Below are 21,847 nucleotides of genomic sequence, written 5' to 3' on the forward strand. Positions count from 1 at the left end.
AAGATTCATGTTGTGTTCTTTACAGTTTATTAACCAGGAAGAATAAATGTGTTACTGTGATGAAAAGCAGGAATGTTTAGAGTTGTTTAAACTTTTTAACCCACGGAGGCCAGAATGATGTCGACCACCGTCTCATCACTGCTACGAACCGTCACCTGCATCGTGACGCCATCAGCGAGAGCCAAACGAGCCCGAACCAGAACATCATGGGCTCCACGGAACACACCTGGACAGAGATTTACATTAGTCAGCAGGGACAAATGACTTTTCAAATATATAACAATTCAAGTGTTTTTATACTCAGATAGAAACATAATATCTCGTCAGTATATCAAGGATTCTATAAATCTACTTACCTGCGAGGAAAAGCACGTGTGAATTCTTATTTTCAGGAACTTTATCTGAACGCTCACATGGCTGCATTCCCAGAAAGCTAATGATGTTTCCCACAGCCTCTGTAGGTGAGTCAGAAAGAGAAGACATAAAAAACCTAGATTATGTGCATTTCCTGAAGAAAGTGAGGGTGCTGCACTAGCCTAGCATTAGCATACGTCTCTTCTGCTACTCATTGAAGGCAGTCTCACTCTCCTGACTTTGCTGCTTGTTTTATCTTCTGTATCTAATAGGAGACACTCACGCATTTTATCCATAAACCGAAATTATGTAATTGATCAGCTGGTCTTTCAATGCAATTGATCAAATTTTTTCAACAAAAAGACCAGACAGGGGTGAGCCCGCGTGTCAGCTTTCTAATCTATCGCAAAGTCTGTCATTTGTGAAGGGTGGGACAGAGTACTCAACATTCAGACTAATGTGATGAACAAACTCAAAAATAAGCAGGAGGGTACTATGGGGCGTTTACACGAGATTTAAACCAATTTGGAGAAGTTGAGTGCTCGGCTTATAGTTTGAGGCCACATTATTGAATTTTACTGCTAGAAACCAAAGACTCAAGGTTACCAAAATTGTGCTAGCCTGAATCGAAAACAAATTGCTAATCATTGTTGGCCGCTCAACGCTCCTCTTCCCCCACCTGGACTTTTGTTTTCTGAACCAGATCTACCAAGGTCATCACACATCATCTGACCGTATCAGACAGAAAGCAAAATGCCTCTATCCACCCACCATCCCCCTCCCTCCCCTCAAGGCTACAAGGGAACGTGTGAAGTGCCTATAGGGGCTGCACACCCTCCCCCTCCAGCGGCTGGCAATCCTTTCGTTTCTCCTACCGCCCACAACACCGTAACAATGGCAATAACCTAGCAATAGCCTAACATCAGCAATAAGGTTGAAATGGGTTGAAGGTAGTAGCTGAACATGTTACAGTTTGAATGGTCAAAACCAGTTAAAGAATGGCTGAGGTTGTCTCCTGCATGTTCCTGCATGCAGGAGACATCCTCACTAATAAAATAAATGACCTTCATGTGTCGTTTGTATTTCATTCATTAGTCTTGATTTTACAAACCTTCCAAAGTTCGTACTGAGGCCAGAGCAAAAGTTTCCTCCTTCTCGTTGTCCTCTCCCACTTCTTCCCACGCTGCTCCAAAGTTTGGTTTTAGAACCTTTTGGATGTGATCAGCAACCGTCACTTCAAGATCCTCCAACTGAAGAACAGCAGAGAGGAAATTAAAGGCAAAAATCACAACAACACGTCTGGATCAGGGGAGTGGAACTCATTCTACCTCAGAGGCCTCATACAAAGCATTTACAAGGTCTGCAAATAAAATACATCTCTAGATTTATGTCTTTGTTTTAGTGCAAAGAAGACATAACAGATGCTGTGCAGTCGTGGGGGGTGGCCTAGGGCTGCATCTTCGGGGCGGGAGCGGCGCTTGGGTTTGCAGTAGCGGTTTTTACACAGACATTGGTCTTGGATGCACAACTTCACATCTCACTTTAAAATCAACTCTTCCCCACCCTTTCCATTTCCTACCTTGAGTTTCTCCTCCCTGTTCCCTTCCCCCTGACTTAGGTGTAACACTGCCCTCTCTTTTTATATCCTCCTATAATAAAGTGTTTCTTACTCTTCCTTAGGGAAGGCTGGTGATGGTCACAATTATGCAATAAAATAAATACATTTAATCAATTGCATTAACAACACATGCATTGCTGTCTTAAAAAGATTACACTTCTTGAAGTGTTGTCATGTGTAAAGAAAAAATAAAAGGATTTTTTTTTAAACTATCTACAACAGAAACATTGTTGAACCATTAATCCCACTGAAACAATGCGCCCCCTGGTGGTGAAACAGACACTGCAGCAAGTTTAACCCTCTAACGAGACCAAAGGTTAATTTTAGTTCAATGGCCACATGACCCAGTTTGACCTCAAGTGGGCCGGACAAGAAAATCAATGTTTTTTTGAAGGAAAAAAAAAAGCACAAGTTCAAACAAAATCCAGAATGTTGAGCAATTGGTGAAAATTGCTTGTCTTTGCAACTCATTTTCTCGAATTTTTCAATGTCATTTGCCAGAATTCTGTTGGATAATTAGCAAGAGTTTTCCAGCTTTTTAAAAATTAAATAATTGCGATTTAATATCACTGTAAATAATGTCGTATTTGATCTACAACTTATATGGTAAGTTACAAAAAGTTCTGCTATAATTTGTACTTGGAACAAAATCTTCCTGCGGGCCGGACGAGATGCTCTGGAGGGCCGAACTTGTCCCACGGGCCTTGAGTTTAACATATGTGATGTAGACAGTCAACGTGATGATTACTTACCACATATTCATCGTCGTAGCCATCATCATCAGGCTCTCCTGTGTTGGGGTCACAGTCTCTGACCAAGTATTTCATGGTACAGCTGAACGTGCATGACACTGTGAACACACACACACGTCTCAATGACACACACACACACAGAGGAAGGAGTGTGTGTGTGTGTGTGTGTGTGTGTGTGTGTGTGTGTGAGATGCTGTAGAGTCATTTACCAGCCGTGGGGTCGTCATCAGGCAGACGGACTAGAGTGTAGCAGGATCCAGGCTGACTGTAGGGGAGGTTAGCAGCAGGAACGTAGTGAAGAACCTCGTAGGATTCCGACGGCTCCATCTGGACCACCACCTGAAGACGAACACTGCTCGTTAGTTTGATACGTGGAAAGGAGGAGGGGGAAGAGAAGGAGAAGATGGAGAACCTTCTGCAGCAGCTGGTCGTTGAGCGTGTTGGTGCAGTCGAACTGGAACACCATGTGTTTGGAGAACGTGTGTTTGATGCAGCGCACCACATACTCAGTCTCTGCCTCCGTCAGCTGCACCGGGTCAGACGACTTGAAGAGAGGACCGAGACTCTGGAACTCTGGGATGGAGGCCAGTTGTTCTGTCACAAACACACACACCTTCCTGTTATTATTGTCCACATTGGCCTGAGGAGAAGAACAGTTGAACCAACACGTGTCTCACCCTGATAAATGTCCTGGCGTGATGGAGCCAACTTCTCTGGTAGTTTACTGGTAGCGACTGGGGCCATTTCTGCAGAGAAGTCAAATATTCTATCTGATCACCATTGTTTATGGTCAGATAGACGGAGGAAACACTGTTTTTTTGGTACGTACGGCACAAAGACAGTTACAGAAAAGAAAAAAATGCTGATGGGTTACTATAGACTGTATTTACAAATCTTACCTATTACAATACAGTAAGTGTGTGTGTGTGGGTGTATGTGTGATATTATAATAGTGTTGTGTCATTAGTGTGTGAGGGAAGGAGACAATAACAAGTTATTAATAGACAACTATGTGGGGGAAAGAAATAATAAGAAAACTGAGAGAAGAAAGAGTGAAAAAAGGAGATGGAGTGAACAGTCGCACCCATCTTCTGTTCGCTGAGTGGAGCCGTGGCTAGCGGAACACTCTTCATGTCAAACGGTTTCTCAGACGGTTCCAACGTGTACTGATGGAGGGATTTCTCCAGACCAGGGATGGACACGGACAGGCCTGAGAAAAGATAGAGTAGAAAAATAAACCACACGATGAGACTTAATGAAACAATCTTCATTTGTCTCTTTTTTTTGTTTCTGAACAAGGAAATAAACAAGATAATGACATGGTCACAAATGACTTTTATAGAAACCAAAATGCAACATCAACTGCGAAACAAATAAGGCCAGAATGAGTCTGTGCACATTTCCTTCTTTTTACACTGAAGCCGTTGATAATCCTTCCTTCGCTCAGACCATCCCATGATAAACCTACCGTTGAAGATATACGCTGCGTTCAATGCCTTCTGCTTCTGCTGCAGGACGTTCATGTAGAAAGTGGCTCTGTCTCTCACCTCGTCATCACTGTCCATCATACACCTGTGAGACACAAGTTAAAGGACAACTATTAACACGTACAAATAAAGGAGTGAAACAAACATATATATATGGTACATATACTGTATATAAACTATAAATAGCCTGAGGCAGACGTGACTCTCACCTCTGCATCAGTACGAGGACACTCGGCAGCAAATCATCATTCTGAGCTCCAAATTTAGCAAGAGCACTAACAGCAGCTGCACACAGAACAGATCCAGATGTTAGAGAAAACAATGAGACCCACACACATTGAGAGGATCATGTCCTCATCTGTGTAACCAGGTGTTTTTTTTTAAAGGGGAAGTATGATGAAAAAATGACTTTATAATGGTAACAGTGTTTTCTACAGCGTTCCTACAGTGTGTGCTTCCTCCCTTGTTCTTCCACTTTTTGTAAAAACTCAGCTCCAAACGGGCAAGTTGGATTTTCCCCAGTTGTTCACGTCACTAACCGAAAACTCCTCCTCCAGACAATCCTCCCTCCTACTACCACTGCTCTGAGCCATGGCCCTATTGTTTACACCCATCAGCTGTTAGCACTTTGTGCTAATGCAACACCAGCTATGCAGGGACACCAGACATCCCTCAAGATGTTTACAGATTTGTGGCTCACAGTGCGATGAAAAGCGGTAAGCAGAAAGAAGTGGGCTGTGTTTGTGAACTATAGATGGTGTAATCTGGGGCGCCGAACGGCACACACACACAACTCTGCTGCTGCAGACATACTGTATAATACTGGCGCGCACATACCTCATGAAACAGTATTTTTCTGACTCAAAATCCCAATAGTCGCTCAAATAGCCATGTGTTTTACTGTAAAGGGCAGTTTTTTTGCTGAAAACAATAACACGAGTGTGTGGATAGAGTTTATGGGCACGCCCACTCATGAATATGCATTAGTAGACACCAAAACAGCTCATTTTAAGAACTGCTCAGAATGTGACATTTCAGAAGCTAAAACTCCAGAAAACAGGCGAGTTTGGGAAAAAAAAACTCAAACACTATGTTGTTAAGGTTCTTAGAACAAATGGAAATGGGTGAAAAATAGCATGATACTGAACCTTTCAATAACAAAGAGTGTCTGACCTGCTCGGACAGCCTCGCTCTCCAGCACCACGCGGTTGAAGATGAAGCGGATGTACTTGGAGGGCTGGGGGGTGCGTGGCCCCTCTTTACCCAGCAGGTGGAGGATCTTGGTTGCGAGCACAGTGTGTTCACAGTCCTCGATGAACTCACACAGGTGGGCCAGGCCAGTCTCTTTGCTGTCTGGGTTCTCCTCGATGATGCTGATGATGCAGTCCACGATGGCTCGCTTGTAGTCGAAGCCGCCCTGCAGAGAGGAAAAACCATATGTAAGGAGGGGGCGGGGGGGTTAAAAAGGATTAAAGGTCAGTGGGTGGTCGGCGTACGTCATCTCTGAGCATGTTGGACAGGAAGTTCATCATGACGCTGTGCTTCCTGGGATATTTCTGACACAGAGCGCTGATGGCCTGGACCACTACCACCTGAAACACACACACACACACACACATCAACACAAAGCCTCCATCGTTCCTCCCTGTCTACGTTCTGTTGGTGACAGTGTGTGACCTTGAACTCGTCTGAGATCTCTGAGACGAAGGAGGAGATCTGCTTCATGAGGCGGTCCACGCTGCTCTCGCTGCCAGTTTTCAGCAGGGTGGTGATGGCCAGCGTGGCGATGCTGCGGTTGGAGTCAGTGATCAGGTTCTCCAGGTCCAGGTTACACGCAGTCACAGCAGAAGGATGTTTCATCGCCACCTGGGGGAAACAACACAGCGTTGTGCGTCATTATATTGTACCATCATTTAAAGCAGTGTTTTTCAACCTTGGGGTCGGGACACCATGTGGGGTCACGTGACATGTCTCGTAATTATGAAGTGAATTTTTTTAAATTATCAATATTTTTCAAATCAAAACAACAGTCTTAAACAACTGTATTCTAAAAATTATTTCACTCTAAAACATAAATCTTGTTATTAAGAATAATAATAAAATGCAGTTGAAAAATATCTAAGCTGGCACAACTTGTCACTAATCCTGGCGACTGTATTTGGTCAATGACGTATAAGGATTTCACCACATGCTATTTGATAAAATGGGCATCATTGGGCAAGGTCTGCATGAACATTATGATGGAAATGAAAAAAAATAGAAATACTTTAGAAATACTTTTGAATAGATTTAGAGTAATTTCAAAGTTTTTTTTCAAAACGGCAGTCATGGCCAGAAAGTCACACCACATGATATTTAGACACTTTGAATAACAGAATGAATTACAGAAGTCATTTAGTAAGTAACTTTTAAAAATAAATAAATATAAGTGAGCAGATAAATACAAAGTTACGACATATTTGGTATATTTTTATGCATTTTATAATAATATACTACAATAATATATATTATTATAATATAATTTTATAATTAAAAGAAAGGCAGTTGGACAAAATATTTAGGCATCACAACATTAACCCAATACTGTATAACAAATATGATCAAGAAGTAATTCTGTAAAAAAAAAAGAAAAATGTCTTAAGGGTCACCAGAAATTCTTGGTATCAAAATGGGGTCACAATCCAAAAAATGTTGGGAACCACTGCCTTAAAGGCTGCTTCTGTGTAGATATCTGGTACCTTGTTGAGAGTCCTGACGGCGGCGTATCTCAGAGCTGCTTTAGGAGAGCTGCAGAAGAGCTGCAGCACTGCAGAAACACACACACACACACTGTTAGACACACACACACACACAGAGGAGAAAACAGCAAAAACCAAAGTGTGTGTGTGTGTGTGAAGTAAAGCAGTGACCTGACACAGCGGGGGCCAGCTCTCTGGCTGTACAGTTGGGCATGTGGACGATGGCTGAGGCTGCCTCGTACACCACCATCTCGTTCTTGTTCCTCAGGCAGCTCTCGATGAAGTCAAACAACGGACTGTCATGGCTGTGAACGCAACGACCACAGAGGATTTAAAACATCAGTTTGTGCTTTAAACATACAGTTCATCAGTCAGCAGAACAGGTATTTGTATTAAAGAGTAACTAAACCCCTGCCTTCTGCTGACCTGCCACTAGGAGCAAAATTCAAAAAATGCCTTGATTATGGGCGACACAATGTACACACACACAATGTACACACACACACACACACACACACACACACACACAGACTCAGTGAGTTCACACAGCTCAGATGTGTCAGTACAAATACAGACGCACACAATCACAACGTAAAGCTCACACACAGCCTTACAAACACCACTCAGGGGCAAATAACCCTGCATCCCACCACCTTGTGTAGAAAAGTCATACACACACACACGTCCGCGCTCATGCAGGGACAGACGGGAATACACACATAACATAGAAGTGTCTGTAAATACACACAACAGCAATGCTCTTAACTTTTCATTTATATTTGTGATAACTACCTCATGTGCAGTTAAAACACCAAGTTTGTGTTGCTTTATGGTTGCTCAATGTTTTACAATAAAATAAGATTGGAACATTAAGGTGTATGCTACGTTATAAAAAAATGTAAAAAAAATTTTAGATTTAAAAAAATCGGTGATCATCCAGAAATTGTTTATTTGTTTACTCACCCTCCTTCGGTCTCATCCAGCAGTTTGCTGGCGATCCTGATCAGCATGCAGTAGGCGAAGGGAGACTTGAGTCCAGACTTGGTGAACTTGTTGAGCATTTTAGTGACGGCCAGACGGTCATTCTTCCTCAGGTGGTACAACAGGCCCAGGGCGTGGTACTGGGCAGGAACACATGTGACGAACACTTAAGTGAAGAAAATGAAGAACAAAAATGTAACAGAATCCTCTGGAGTTTGTTTGCCCACCTGAACCATGACGTTATCACTGGAAGCAGCTTCCTGTGCTTCGTTTACCCAACGCTTCACTACATCGTAGCTCATTTTCACCATGTGCTGATAGACATAATGAGAGAGGGATTACATTTAACTCTTGTTCATACTTTAATCTCAAAGTTTTACAGTATTTCTGAATATATATATTTTTTAAAGGAGATTTTTCATACCAGTGAGGAAACCAGGGCTGAGCTGGACACACTGGGCACCTTATCAACAATAGCTTGCTTCATGTACCTCTCAATGGCCTGCAGCATGGTGGTCTGCAAAAGACACATTTACTGACACTGTTTGGGGAAAAAAAACTGCTTATGTGCGCAACTTCCTGTGCCGTAAAACAACAATATTGGGGTTGGGTTAATTACATCTTTAATTATCCATATTCAATTACAACTTAATTCTGATTAAGTTGACAGACATTTTTTTCCCCCAATTACAAATTACAATTATTTTCACCCTAAAAGTCCAATACAATTACATTCTCAATTACTAAAGTTCAATTACAATTCATCAGAATTACTGAGTCATTTCTAAATAAGCCCACAAAGCCTAATAATCCTCGTGTTAGCATCTCTTATGATAACTGGTCAGTTTGGCCCATGTCTTAAATCAGTTGTAAAATACACTCCAAAAAATATTATCTATCATCCAATTAGTTTCTCATTTCCTGGTTACCTCGTTAGGTTGGTTAACCCAAACCCCGTGCTGCACTCACATCTGTGATCCTGCAGAGAGCTCTAATGGCAGGTCCTCGATACACATCCTCCTTTCCAGTCATGTCTTTGGTCAAACTACACAATACACAGACAAAAAAAAATATTCAGTACACAAAAACACTGAACGTTAGCAGACACGCATTTGCATTAAAAGCCAATCCTTTTGCCACAAACCTGCTGGTGACGATGATGACGTCCTCAGAGAGGTTGGCCAACTCCTTGATGGTGAGATAGCACATCCTCCTCAGGGTTTGCTGAGGAAAAAAAAACACACTCCATGTTTCCACATGTAGACAAAGGATAACATGTGTCGTCTTACATCGTTGGACTGAAAGAGGCGAGTCATGGCAAAAAATGCTTCGGTTGCCTCCATAGTGCCAAAATGTTCTCCCTGGAAAGAGACAGAGACTGACTTTAGGTTTTTACCATTAACAAAAAAAAACAAAGAGGAGAGGCTTTTATTGATTAAAAATGTGTACCTGGTTGAGCAGGTAGATAATCTTGGTGAGGATGTGGAGGCATCTTCTCGGGTTGATGGGAGTCTCATTGAAGATGCGAGCCTGATATAAAATAGACATTTTAATGTGATATTTTTTGGACAAAAATAAGGTTACTGTGTGTAGCAGAATACAACAACGCAACTAGGATTGTGTTGAAACAAAAATTGATTTTCCGATTCTGAATCAATTCTCATAATAATTCGTAAAGATTGAGTGGTACGTCCAACGATCTTTTTTTCCCCCACTTCTCCATCAAATTTCAATGCCTTTTCTACACATTTTTCAGTACTTATAATCCCTTTTCCCACTTCATGTTGCATTTGTTGACCCTCATTTTATGATAATTTTTTGTCAATTTAACCACTTTCACAATTTTTTAATGCCCATATTTTGCTAGTTTAAACTAATTTGCACTGGCGGCGACGAAGTAACTTCAACCAGTTCAGACACTGATGTCACACGAGAGGATTGCCACGGCATTATCCACCCGCCAAACAAGGCATCACTCCGGACAACACGAAACATTACCACGTCGTCGCGGTGCTGGATTCATCCACCACCCACCGAGTGATGAGATTGCGGCGAGGCCCACCGTTGCACAGCAAATACACTGCTCTCAAACATCAGCTCCTCCGTCTATTCCAGCTGTCCGACACGGAACGAGCAGATCGTCTGCTATCACTCAACAATTTGGGAGACAGTAAACCCAAAGAGCTGATGGAAAATGTTTTCTGTGATGTATATGAGGTGGAAACAATAACAGCTAAAATGGCTGATCTTGTTAATAAGAAAATTGTGATAAAATTAAAATATAGGGAAAAAAGGGGCTTGAAAACTGTATTGTACATACACCAACATTGGTAAATAGAAAATATAAAGAGACACTAATCAATAAGGGTGCAACAATTAGTCTACATTGTTGACAAAAATCAGAATAGTCAGTGACGAATGTAATTGTCAACAATTGTAGGCTACGCCATCACCGTCTTTTTCAAGCTATGGAAGGAGCTGTTTTTCATGAGGAGTGGCTCATCTCACCTTTCTACATATCTTTGCTCAGAGCTGTATGCACGTTACGGGCATGATTGGCGGGAGATTTATCATCAGAAACATCCCACCGGTAAGAATAGGTCATCTCACGATAGAAATGATAAATTCCCATGTTAGAAAATAAAGAGGGGCACGGGCCATTTGGCCTCAATTTAGCCAAAAATGCCCCTAAAAACCTTATTCTCTGTAGTAGCGATAGCCTGATACATCGGCCAATTTTTGTGGTTTTTACGTGTATCGGCATTGGCCGATGCGGGCTCCTGGTTCGCTAATTCGCATTATTTAATATTTGTTAAATATATTTATTAGTTCTTGTTCTACATCACCTGTTTTTAATATTTGTTAAATATTTTTTACTTGTTGTCGTTCCTTTTTTAAAAATTGAGACTCGTACCAACGCTAATGACTTCATTCAAGGAATAGATCAACTCAAAACAATACGGCCTACTGTCATCAAACCACAAAGAGCCACTGATTTACGAAAATATGTGAAACTTGTAAGGAAGGATAAAAGATAAATTGTCACACGTCGTGTGAAATAAGTGTTAGCAGTAAACTAACGTCACTATTCATCCATCCCAACATGTGGAAGGCATTATTTCTTAATTACATTTCACAGTGTTCACAGACAAAGCTGGTCTCATTAGACAGTAATGTAACTATTGTGATTATAAATATACTGTTAGTAATTAATAATGAAATCATCAAGTCCGATCTGGTTTATTTATGGGAAATCAGAGCGATATTGATCAACCGTAACTTTATGTAACTTATTTTATATATATATATATAAACAAGATTCAGCAGCTGTAAAAACATTATTGGAGTTATTTTAGCTTTTCATGAGATTTTTTTTATTTTTAGAAAATAATTTAATTATAAATGATGTGTTGTAGCTTTTTTTAATGTGTAAATGTTGATGTTTTTAGTTTAATTTGTATTTGTAAGGAGCCAGTTTTCACTTTAAGTTGGGAATAGTTTTATTTATTTATTGTTATTATTTGTCGTAACTTGTCCCAAGCCATTTAAAAAAAATAAATAAATATAGCAACATAGAGCAAATAATTGTACGATTTGTCATCCGATTAATCGTTTCAATAATCGATGACTAGTCGACTATTAAAATAGTGGTTAGTTGTAGTCCTATCAATAGAAGATGAATCAGACTTTACCTCCTGCAGCACAGCACTCTTCTCCAAGTGTTGGAAAGGGTTAGACCCGCTTCCTAAAGAACAAAAAATAAAAGATAATGTAGTATATCTGACCCGAGTTTTAAGTAAACAGAGTAAGAAACCACATCAAATGAAATGCCTCTAACACACCACAGTCACCAGATGACACGATTCACTCAAGTTCTCATTACACAGAGCTAACAAGAAATTACAACTACTACTATGTGTCTTTGTACCATGTACAGTGAATAAAATCACTACTATTCAAGGAAACCACAACCAGCAATAGACCAGTTTAGCGGCATTGCTAAATGCTAACCCTACATTAGCATGCAATACTGCTTTAAAACGGGAAACACCGTCCGTTGTCCAACGCTGGCAATGCCATGAACGTCAACTCTGCTTTCTTACCGGACTCCTCGTCCTTCTTGTCGAATTTTTTAATCATCTTTGAGTCGGTAGAAACCGTAAATGAAGGTAGGAGAAGCTGTAAAGCCTCGGACGGCTGAAGCTACTTCCACGTCTCCAAACCGGAAACTGATCTGACTTCCGGTTGCAGCGTCCACGTCACCTCAGCGATCCTTTTTTTTCACCTCAGCAATATAAACAGAGCCACCACTTTACTGTCTGTGAAGTTCCGTCCGTTTTTCGTGCTACATGAGAACATGAGCATTTTCACTTGCTCTGAGTCAGTGTAAACAACATCTCATCTGTGCTACAGAACATCTGTGGATACAGATGTTTGTTGCTGTTGACGAAACCATCCATTTGTTGTTGTTTAATTATTACGGTCTGGAATTACGTCATCAGGATCATTTAAATTAGGTGAATTTAAATTAAGTTGATCAAAACCTAATCAATAAACCTGATCAGATTCAGTAAACCATTGATCCCTGAGTGGAATTTGCAAATGGGTGACATTAATGCTGCTCTCATATATATATTTATATGACATGTAAATAATTAAAAAGGAGCAGTCAGAATAATCCATGTCACTACAACTTATATCTACATTTTAATTGTATCTTACTTTATTTTTTACACACATTTTTGTTTAATTGTCGTTTAATTATTTTTTTATTATTATTATTAGTATTTATTTAGTTTTCTCACGGGAGTTAAAAACTAATATTTTATGGAGAAAAAAAAAAAGATTATAAATTAAAAAAAAAAAAAAAAAAGGAATTTAAAAAAAATAGTGTGAAAAACAGAATTTGGAAAAACAGATTTTTTTAGGGCCCTAATTATTGCAATATACATCTACACAAAAATAATTGTTTTTTAATGTACCACTTTATATGCACTCATTTCACAATACATAGGCAAAATATACTTGTATATATGTATCATGAGTAATATAGTTGTCTTCGTCACATTTTATTTGGCTTCCATAAATAAGTATGCACATTTACAGATACTGTACATGATATGAGTGATAACACGTATCATAAAGGCTATTTTGCACAATTGTGCCTTCAGATTTTTACGTGTCCTTTGGTGTACCATGGGCACAAAAAGTGTTGGAGAAAGTTTGAGAGAAATTGACAGGTTTCCAGATGTTTATGTTTTGCCAGATTATACTGATGCTGATGAACCAATGAGATCTGCTTTGTTCTTTTCAACCACGTTGATTAGATTCTTTTAAATGGAACACTACAATCAATTCATCAAATGTCAAAATGTTTTGCTCATTTTTTGATAAAATATCTGTCATCAGAAAATCTGTCTTAATGAACCGCAAGACAAGAGAAATTGCAGAGGGAATATTGAACATTTCTTTAAAGAGATAGGTGACCGACCAGTCCATTTTGTCAAAGTTAATGCGTCACAGAAAAATGTACAAGAATACGATTTTCAGGGTTGTGATCTGCATATGGGAAAAAAAATAACAATCATGGTGTTGTATTCAATGTTAGCAGTGTCTTAAAGAGAAACTGTGAAGTTACATCAGCTTTATTCGAGAGAGAAAAATAATGTTTTATTGTGGGTATATAAAATAAGAGACATCTGATGAATAAATACAATGATGCATATGCATTTTACTGTATTTCACAATGTGGCAGGGTCTTTGTGCAGTGCTCTGCTGTTAGGTTGTGCTCCCAAGGACTTTCTGAAAAGTGGTGGAAATAAAAGCATGATTTTAAAATGATGTGGAAAACATTGTTGTGAAGTTTCAGTTACTATAGACATTTGTCTTTTAGGGGAGCTACTGTAAATATACTGCATTAGGTTACAGTCAATTCTGTTTTGAAGTCACTAAATAAATAAAACGCAACAAGAAAACTAATAAATATCGAATGCTTTTCTCCATTTCATCAAATAATCCCAATAACATTTGATATAACACCACTGCTACGACTTCATCTAAAATAACAATTTGTCTTAATTTAAGATAGACTTTGTTGAGGCACAAGAAACAAGAAGCATTTTCTCCTCAAAGACAAAACAATTCAATGACCTCTTTAACAGGGAGTTAAAAATTACATTACATGATCAGTTTTCTGGTGATATTATTAAAAAAACTTAAGTGATCCTGTTCCAAGTATTTTCAGTTACTCTGATTTATAAGTCTGGTTTACATATTTGGATTTTGCTGCCCTTTTACAGCACCTTGTCACAGAAACTTCACCATGTTGTTGTTATAGCTAATTTACTTTTGATGGCTTTTGTAGTTTTATCTTTCATAAGCTCGATCTTACTCTGTGACTGTACCTTTTTGCTGTTTCTCTTACTGCGCTCTGTGCTATTTATTTGTTTTAGGAATATTTTAGCATTATTTTGACACTGTACCTTGTTTACACACAAGCGAACACACTTGTAAAAGAGATTATTAATCTAAATGTGTTTCATCTGACTAAATAAAGGCTAATAAATACATAAATAAATAAATACTGATTTTACTTCTATTCCTTAGGACAGGTGTGATATATATTATCTGTGAATGTAAAAAGTATTTTTTTTACCTGTTCAATGGAACACAAAAACAGCATGTAGATGTTTTCAGAAGACTATAATGTTTTAGATCTAATAATGACTGTCTGTATTGTGATATTTTCATTTCCTTCGTCCGATCAGCGCCAGGACACGCGCGTTTTGCGCCGCCTTTGCGCGCATGTTTTGCGCCTTTGCCACATCAAAGAGGACGTTCATGATGTTAGTGGGAACATCCAGAGACAGGGTCAGTCTGCTCCTGCGGTCTGCTCTGCTGCTGCTGCTGTTTGGGAGCATCTGACCTCTGAGCTTAGTGTGGCTCAGGAAACGATAGGACGAGGGGCTGGAAGTCCTTCTTTCCCGGCTGGACTCAGGATAGGAGGAAGAGGAGGAGATGGGATACTCCGGGAGAGAACCCCAGCCCTCGACAGAGGAGGGTCCCGGGTCGTTTTCAGCACCATGGAGAGCTGCTGTGGTGGGCTGGAAGCAGAGGAGGTCAGAGCCGCTTTGGTAGAGACGGAGACACCAGCTGGAGCTCGGAGCGCACAGGACCGAGAGCAGCAGGAGCGTCTTCAGCATGCTGTCCTCTGTCCAGAAACACAAGAACACCAATACAACATCTACATTTCATATAAACTGTCTCAAATCTGAAATAAATTTAAAAAAAAAGTCAAACTGACCACAATTTTAATAAAAACGTAAAAACATTAAAACAACAGGTACAAAATGTTTTTTGTATTGAACAGGTGCCAATATAAACGAAAAAGCTTCATCTTGCACATTTCTACAGATCATTTATGAATATAGAAAGAGCTGAAAGACAAAACAAACAAACTAAATAAATAAATAAATATGTGACAAAGAAAATGGGGAAACCAGGCACTCCAAAATTGGAAGAATCAAAAGGAAATCCTAAAAAGCCAATATAATAATATAGAAGGCTTTTTAGGCTTTTACAATAATGCCTGGTTTTTGACAAATTTATTCCCCCTGTTTTTCCAAGAGCACCTAAAACTGCTTAAACACTTTGAGCAGTTAGTCATCCCCTTGCCTTTGTTCTTCACATAAACATGTATGAAGCAAGAGGGCAAAACAATAATGAAACAACAAACTGGACTATTGAAAAATGTGAAGTTTAATAAAATCCAAAAAGGTTCCTTGTCATTGAGGAAAACAGACCCGTGCGTAAAGGCAAAGCATGCACGGCCAAATACTTTAGTGCAACTCACCACTTCGTGTCCAACGAGCAGGAATCACCCAAGGAAAGGACAAATGGAACTTTTCCTCACAGATAAAGCTCTCAGTTGAAGCCCTGATAAAGAAATCCTGAAAGACGATCCCAAAGTGTGTGTGCATGTGTGCGCGCCTCCAGTCCATCCATTTCACGCTGCGCGCACGTCGTGCAGCAGTGCGCCATCGACCACGTCATCTCCACTTTGAGGCGATGTGACTTATCTCCACTGTGATGAAGGGAACGACATTTATGAAAAGACTTCCTGCCAAAACCAGGCGATGCGTCACTAGTAATAATACAATCTTTGGAGTCTTTACGCAACAGGAATTCACTCTGCCTTTGTGTTTGGGAAATATTTTGCTTGTTTTAGGTCTGTTTATATCATGATGAGGATATTCAATTATTCATATAATATTATTGACTCAACAATATCAATACAAGCTTATTAAGGCCCCTAATAAGTAGGTGTGGGAGATATATCGAGATTCAAGATATATCAAGTTTTCTATTTTGGCGATATAGAAAATTACAATATTGCCTATATCGATATACTGTATATATGATATATATGCATTTTATAACTTATTTTGTTTTAAAATACTTGTTTTATGAGTTGCTGTTTTCGGTACTTCTCAGAAAAGAATGAAAAGCGCAGTTAGATGGATTTCTGAGTGCATCCTAACCATAAAGAACTCACTCACACATGCTGTCTCTAATAGGATCAAAAGCCAAAAGTGGCACATTATTGTGCAGCTGTTTTGTATCAACAAATTTAACCCAGAATTGTCTTTTTGTCAGACTTCATTTGATTTAAAATAATCAAGATTTATATCATATATCACCATTTTGAGCAAAAATATTGAGATATGAGTTTTGATCCATATTGCCCAGCCCTAAGTTTGACCAACTATTTCAGTCAGGCTGAAAAAACAAACTGTTTTGAGGTTTGTTCAATTTAAGCCACAGGAAGTGAGCGGAGAAACTCATCTTTGGACCTTCAAATCTGGCTTCCGTACATCCTATATATTTCCTGTCTTTAAATAAATTGTTTGCACTTTTACTTTAAAGTAAAAACACCAAAATAAGGACACATGTTGATTAAACCATGCTGGGATAACATTAACGACACCAAAGTGTCCCCAGTTAATATTAACATTGCTATTGCAACACTACCAACATTACCATCACCAGCGTTACCCATTGATATAAGGTTGGATTTGTACTACAAGATGAAACATTAAATTTAAATGTATACTTGTGGAATCTTTAATAAGACTTAGTTCAGTTATTTGACTATCCAAACACTTACGTTTATGTTCTTTAGCATTAGAAGTGGCAGCATAATTTAAAGACACATTTAAAGTTGTTAAATGTTTTTATTTTTATTTTTCTTTCCCTACATTTTGGTGGAAATGCACGGAAGTGGATTAGATTTTGATGGAGGAAAACATTTTGGGAAAATAAGAGCGAAGTCAAAATGTTGAGATTAAAGTCGAAAAGATGAGAATTAAGTTGAAATTTAAAAAATAAACTCAATATCGTGATAAAAGTTGAAGGTTTGCTACTAAGGTCAAATCTACAGAAGCTGACTAGGGCCAATTCACCGTATATGACAACAGTCTCCATCATTACTGGCCCTAATCTGTTTCCGTACAGCTGCCATCTCTACCAAACTTGACTGGTTTTTCCTTCTGAACAGATCACGTTTTTGGCGATATCTGTTCAAAGTCCTTAAAGAAATTACAACACCGTGTTTATGAGCTGAAAAAGAAAAAAATGTCTTTGTTATTAAACCCAACTTTGAAGCAAAATGTAACGCATTTATCGATACACAGCATTTTGTAGAGGGCCACGATGTGATGTTTGTTGTCGTATATCGGCCCTCGTCAGCTTCCCTAGATATGACCACATTAGAAGACCTTTGACTTTTTTCACGATATTGTATTTTGAGTTTCATTTCTCGACATTTCCACTTTATTCTTGATTTGCCTAAAAATGATTTTCTCCTAAAAAATTGGACCTAATTTGCTTCTGTAGCCATGTAATTGGTTATTTATCTTTGTAGCTCAGGAAAAAAAAACCTCTTATGACAAGTGACACCACATGCAGACATCATGCTGTTTCAGTCACACTTTGGTTACAGGCCAATTATTATTACAAATCAACAGACATGTTTGAGCAGTTGGCAGCAAATGAAGTTTTAATTAAAACCCTGAGTACATGAGACACAAAGAACCACCTACTGACCGACATACATCAGTGTTAACATGAAGAAAAAACAAAGAGCTAAAGTTATAATGAGACGTTTCATTATTATTGCAATGATATATATAATATAGCCTTCACATTCCAACACTCCAATGCTTCTCATCCCCGTAAGTGAATTACATGCCTGGTTGTGATCATCTATACTGACTTGTTGGTAAAATTAAATATTTCTATTGAACAAAACTTTACAACACGTTGATTTATGACAAGTATGTTTCACATGTCTCCAACAGTGAGTCTCCAGTACAGGAATAAGTAACACTGAATGAATTTAAAGCTCTGACAATTAGGATGTGGGAGGATTTAAAAAGAAGATAATGACAAAGATGAAGGAATCCTCTGACGACTTGTTTGTGTCAGTTTAGGATGACTATTCTTAGTATGACCTCATTTTCTGTCAAACTGCATTTACAAATGCACCGACGTCAACCTTCCGTTCTCCTACAAACAAAAAAACATTGATTATTCTTTCAAACCTTGAATAAGTGCCTCCAACATGGACATGTTCATCCAGCGACCTCCCACTAAAGCAGCATATGTACCAGTGTAGGAGTCAGCAGGAAGTCTTGTTTTCACTCCATGTGGAAAACCACTAACAAAACATAAGAAGGGTGACAAATACTAAACATGATGGTTGGTTTAATTCTTCAGTCATGTGACTTTAAAAACCCTCCTGGCGTTTAAAATCACATCCATTACATTCCATATGAAACATTAAAACTTTAACACTATAAAATTACCTAAAATATTCACGGTTTTCTATCACTTTCTTAATGAAGTCTTAACAAAAAAGAAACAGCACCTATAAAAACATGTATAAATAGGAGTTAAACATGAACATCTTACATCATTATGTACAAAACTAAACTGATTATCTGCACATTCTCTGGCTTCATTTACCAACATGAAATCAATAATGTTTATCATCCAATAAAAATATGTGTAACGAGATTATGTTCAACTATTTGAACCATCAACTGTGAGAAGGTATCTGTCCAGTGGGATCGGACTGGGACTGGGAACCTCTCCCAGTCGTCCCACACAAAGCCTGGCACTCCTGTTTGGAGGGAAACTGGTTTTGGTTCCCTCCACAGCCACTGTACACAAACGGCCGACACGCCCCTGATGGGTCATGGAAGTACCAGAGCAGAACGTAGTCGGAACAGGTTCCCTCCGACATGGGCTCCAAACAGCGATCTGTGGCTGCGTTCAGAGAAATAGGTTCAAATGTGTCACAATATAGGCAGATTCACTGTGTAGTCATTTAAAAGTGTGTTCACACAACATAATAAATGTAAACAAAAATATACATTCAAGACAGGAACGTACAGATAGTCTCACAGTGTCACCAAAGAAAGCTATAATCCTGCTTTATTGAAACTTTAACTAGTTGGTTTTTAATTAATGTAGCATTTTAGTTAACACATAAACATTTGGAAAATGAAAAACAATAGAGCAAACCCATGGATTTTTGCCAGTAACAAATATCCCCAAACTAATGACAGTTCAATGCTGAAAATGTTTATTTGTTTTCAGATGCGCTGAGAAAATTCAACCATCTTAGTTTCAAAAAGCTCTTTAGTAAACACATATTTTGATAACCTTTATTTCCTGCTAATGTCAGAAACTGAGATTACTTTTTAAACAAATTTCAAACAATGATTCAGTTATTATGTAGAACTAAACTAAAGAATGATGGCATGCACCTAGTTAAAGCATTTCCTAATTATTACTATGGTAATGCTAAACAATAGAAAAGGTCCCTGAAACCAACAGTTTAGGGTTGTTACTAGGATTATTAAAATACCTGCCTTGACTTAGAGTTTGGTTTAAAAGTTTGGTTCTAAATTTTTTAAATATACAATGATCGGAACTTTAATCATAGTTCAGCATTGGTACAAACATTGGTTGGGTTATTTATGTAGGTTGTGACCTAAAATATGTTTTTGATTGGAGGACACACATTTTTATGTGCTAATGGCTAATGCTAAACAACAGCAAAGGTCCCAGAAACCAACAGTTTAGGGTTGTTAACTAGAAATAGCAAAAATGTTGCCTTGACTCAGGGCTTGGTTGCAAAATTACGTCCTATAATTTCGATGGGAAAGAAAAAACATAGCTTTTTTTTTGCTGCAGAATATATTTCTTTGAATTAGTTTTTCATTTGATTTATTAACTTTTACCATGTCTGACTGCATATATCATGTGATGTGTGTTGTTTTTTTGTTGTCCAGAAGAGTATGATTCAACTTTTGTTTTTCAATTAGGAAAATAGTGAAATTAAAATTGCGATAATAGTCTCTATTGAATCGCAATACTTCAGATCAGAAAAACAATATGAACCAAATCTGCACCTTACTATCCTGATTCAAATCGATCCAGAACAAAGCCCTAATACTTTTCAAATGCCAGGATGCAACCACATCTGGCAACATTGTCCAGGTTTAACCTGACATTTTAAGTCAAGTTAGCTTGAATAGGCACAAATATCCTCGTACCCTAAGAAATGTATGTTTTGAGTGCCGCTAATTTCTTTCATGTGAAGCCGCGGGTCAAGAACAGTTTTTAAACCTTGTTTTGACAGAACATATCTAATTTGTTAGGACTCTTTGTCAAACAACAAGTGGATTAATCATTTTTGCTCTTATCTCACTCTTCACAGAATCATTTCTAGCATTACTCATTAGTTACATAAGACTGAAAAAGTCTGAAACTACGGATGAGTGACAACAAAAAGGGAAAAAGAAGGACAGAAATCAGTTTCTTGGCCACTAACCAACACTGTCTGTTCCAAAAACCCGCCTTCTCTTCCTCTGTCCCCACTTCACAGACCCTCCTGCATCCAAGTCTGAAGTCAGAAGCAGAACAAATGACAAAAACGAGTCACCAACAGCACAATGACTTCAATATTGAATCATCTAATCAACCCAATGTTGAGTATCTCTAGATAAAATGATTGTAACCTTTCAAAATAAAGCATTTCAGACTTTTTTCACTATTCATTTTTCCTTTGATTTGATTAAATGTCTTTCATATTCACTGTCAAATGTGAATATGCAGAAAACAAAGCAGAAGCATAACAGGAAATAATATCTCAATGCTGCTTTTATACAGTACTAGAGTCTTGTGCATAAAATGCCATTAACATGTTTTGTTGTTCAAAAAGTGGATTGATGGATGTTTTAAACTAAATTAAATGACAAATGGATGAATGGTTCTAACAATATGAATCGTAACGCATCTTTTGCAAAGCATTATAGATGAATAAAAAATGATTAAACACACATTTTGTAGAAAAAGATCAACTATTGCACAAATCTTCTTTACAACTCTGTAAAACTGCTGAAAACATAATTTGATTTGAAATGTCCAACTCAAAGAGAAGTATAAAACAGAGGAGCTCTAAATGCTGAACTGTTGCCAATCTAATATTTAATGCTGCTCATAAAGCTTTAGCTGACATTGATATTGGGCAATGACACCCTTATGCTTAGCTTTGATGAGTCATGCCCACAATTTACCTGAAGTAAGAATTGCTATAATTGAGCATGCAGACAGTGGCTTAGCCGAGGGCTACGTTGGAATTAAATTCATAATGTCTCAATTTTGGCGTAGCTTTGGTTTGAATTTCAGACTTTATGACCTTTGTGAGAGTGGCACTTTATATTTCATTTATCACACTTTCTTCTTTTTATTGGTTAAGTCATTTTGAAATATTTGACAGAAGAGAGACAAGCAAAAGATAGAGATGAATAATGTATAATAATACCGTTAATAATTTTAGTCCTACTG

General features: G+C 38.3%; 2 protein-coding genes and 1 long non-coding RNA gene across 3 annotated transcripts; all 3 read right to left on the minus strand.

Annotated features, from left to right (window-relative positions):
- Nucleotides 1-8: 8 nt before the first annotated feature.
- Nucleotides 9-12,169, minus strand: copg2 (COPI coat complex subunit gamma 2). Its single transcript, XM_028449047.1, has 24 exons — nt 12,034-12,169; nt 11,623-11,675; nt 9,380-9,460; nt 9,220-9,291; nt 9,075-9,154; nt 8,900-8,975; nt 8,355-8,447; nt 8,158-8,244; nt 7,913-8,070; nt 7,121-7,254; nt 6,950-7,017; nt 5,889-6,077; nt 5,708-5,803; nt 5,385-5,628; nt 4,421-4,496; nt 4,193-4,296; nt 3,809-3,934; nt 3,402-3,470; nt 3,137-3,318; nt 2,934-3,063; nt 2,725-2,822; nt 1,466-1,604; nt 357-455; nt 9-226 (listed from the first exon to the last, which is right to left on the minus strand). Exons 1-24 carry the CDS (start codon nt 12,068-12,070, stop codon nt 96-98), a joined length of 2,622 nt encoding a protein of 873 aa, XP_028304848.1. The 5' UTR covers nt 12,071-12,169; the 3' UTR covers nt 9-95.
- A 984-nt stretch (nt 12,170-13,153) lies between these two features.
- Nucleotides 13,154-15,922, minus strand: ucn3l (urocortin 3, like). Its single transcript, XM_028449050.1, has 3 exons — nt 15,783-15,922; nt 14,586-15,140; nt 13,154-13,732 (listed from the first exon to the last, which is right to left on the minus strand). The coding sequence occupies exons 1-2, from the start codon at nt 15,907-15,909 to the stop codon at nt 14,677-14,679; spliced, it is 591 nt and encodes a 196-aa protein (XP_028304851.1). The 5' UTR covers nt 15,910-15,922; the 3' UTR covers nt 13,154-13,732; nt 14,586-14,676.
- A 2,045-nt stretch (nt 15,923-17,967) lies between these two features.
- On the minus strand, nt 17,968-20,904 carry LOC114464648 (uncharacterized). The gene is made up of 2 exons (XR_003674244.1): nt 20,832-20,904; nt 17,968-19,258 (listed from the first exon to the last, which is right to left on the minus strand). It is a non-coding gene; the product is annotated as an uncharacterized LOC114464648 (long non-coding RNA).
- Between the last annotated feature and the right edge of the window lie 943 nt (nt 20,905-21,847).

This window comes from Gouania willdenowi, chromosome 6 (genome assembly GCF_900634775.1).
Source record: "Gouania willdenowi chromosome 6, fGouWil2.1, whole genome shotgun sequence".
NCBI lineage: Eukaryota > Metazoa > Chordata > Actinopteri > Blenniiformes > Gobiesocidae > Gouania > Gouania willdenowi.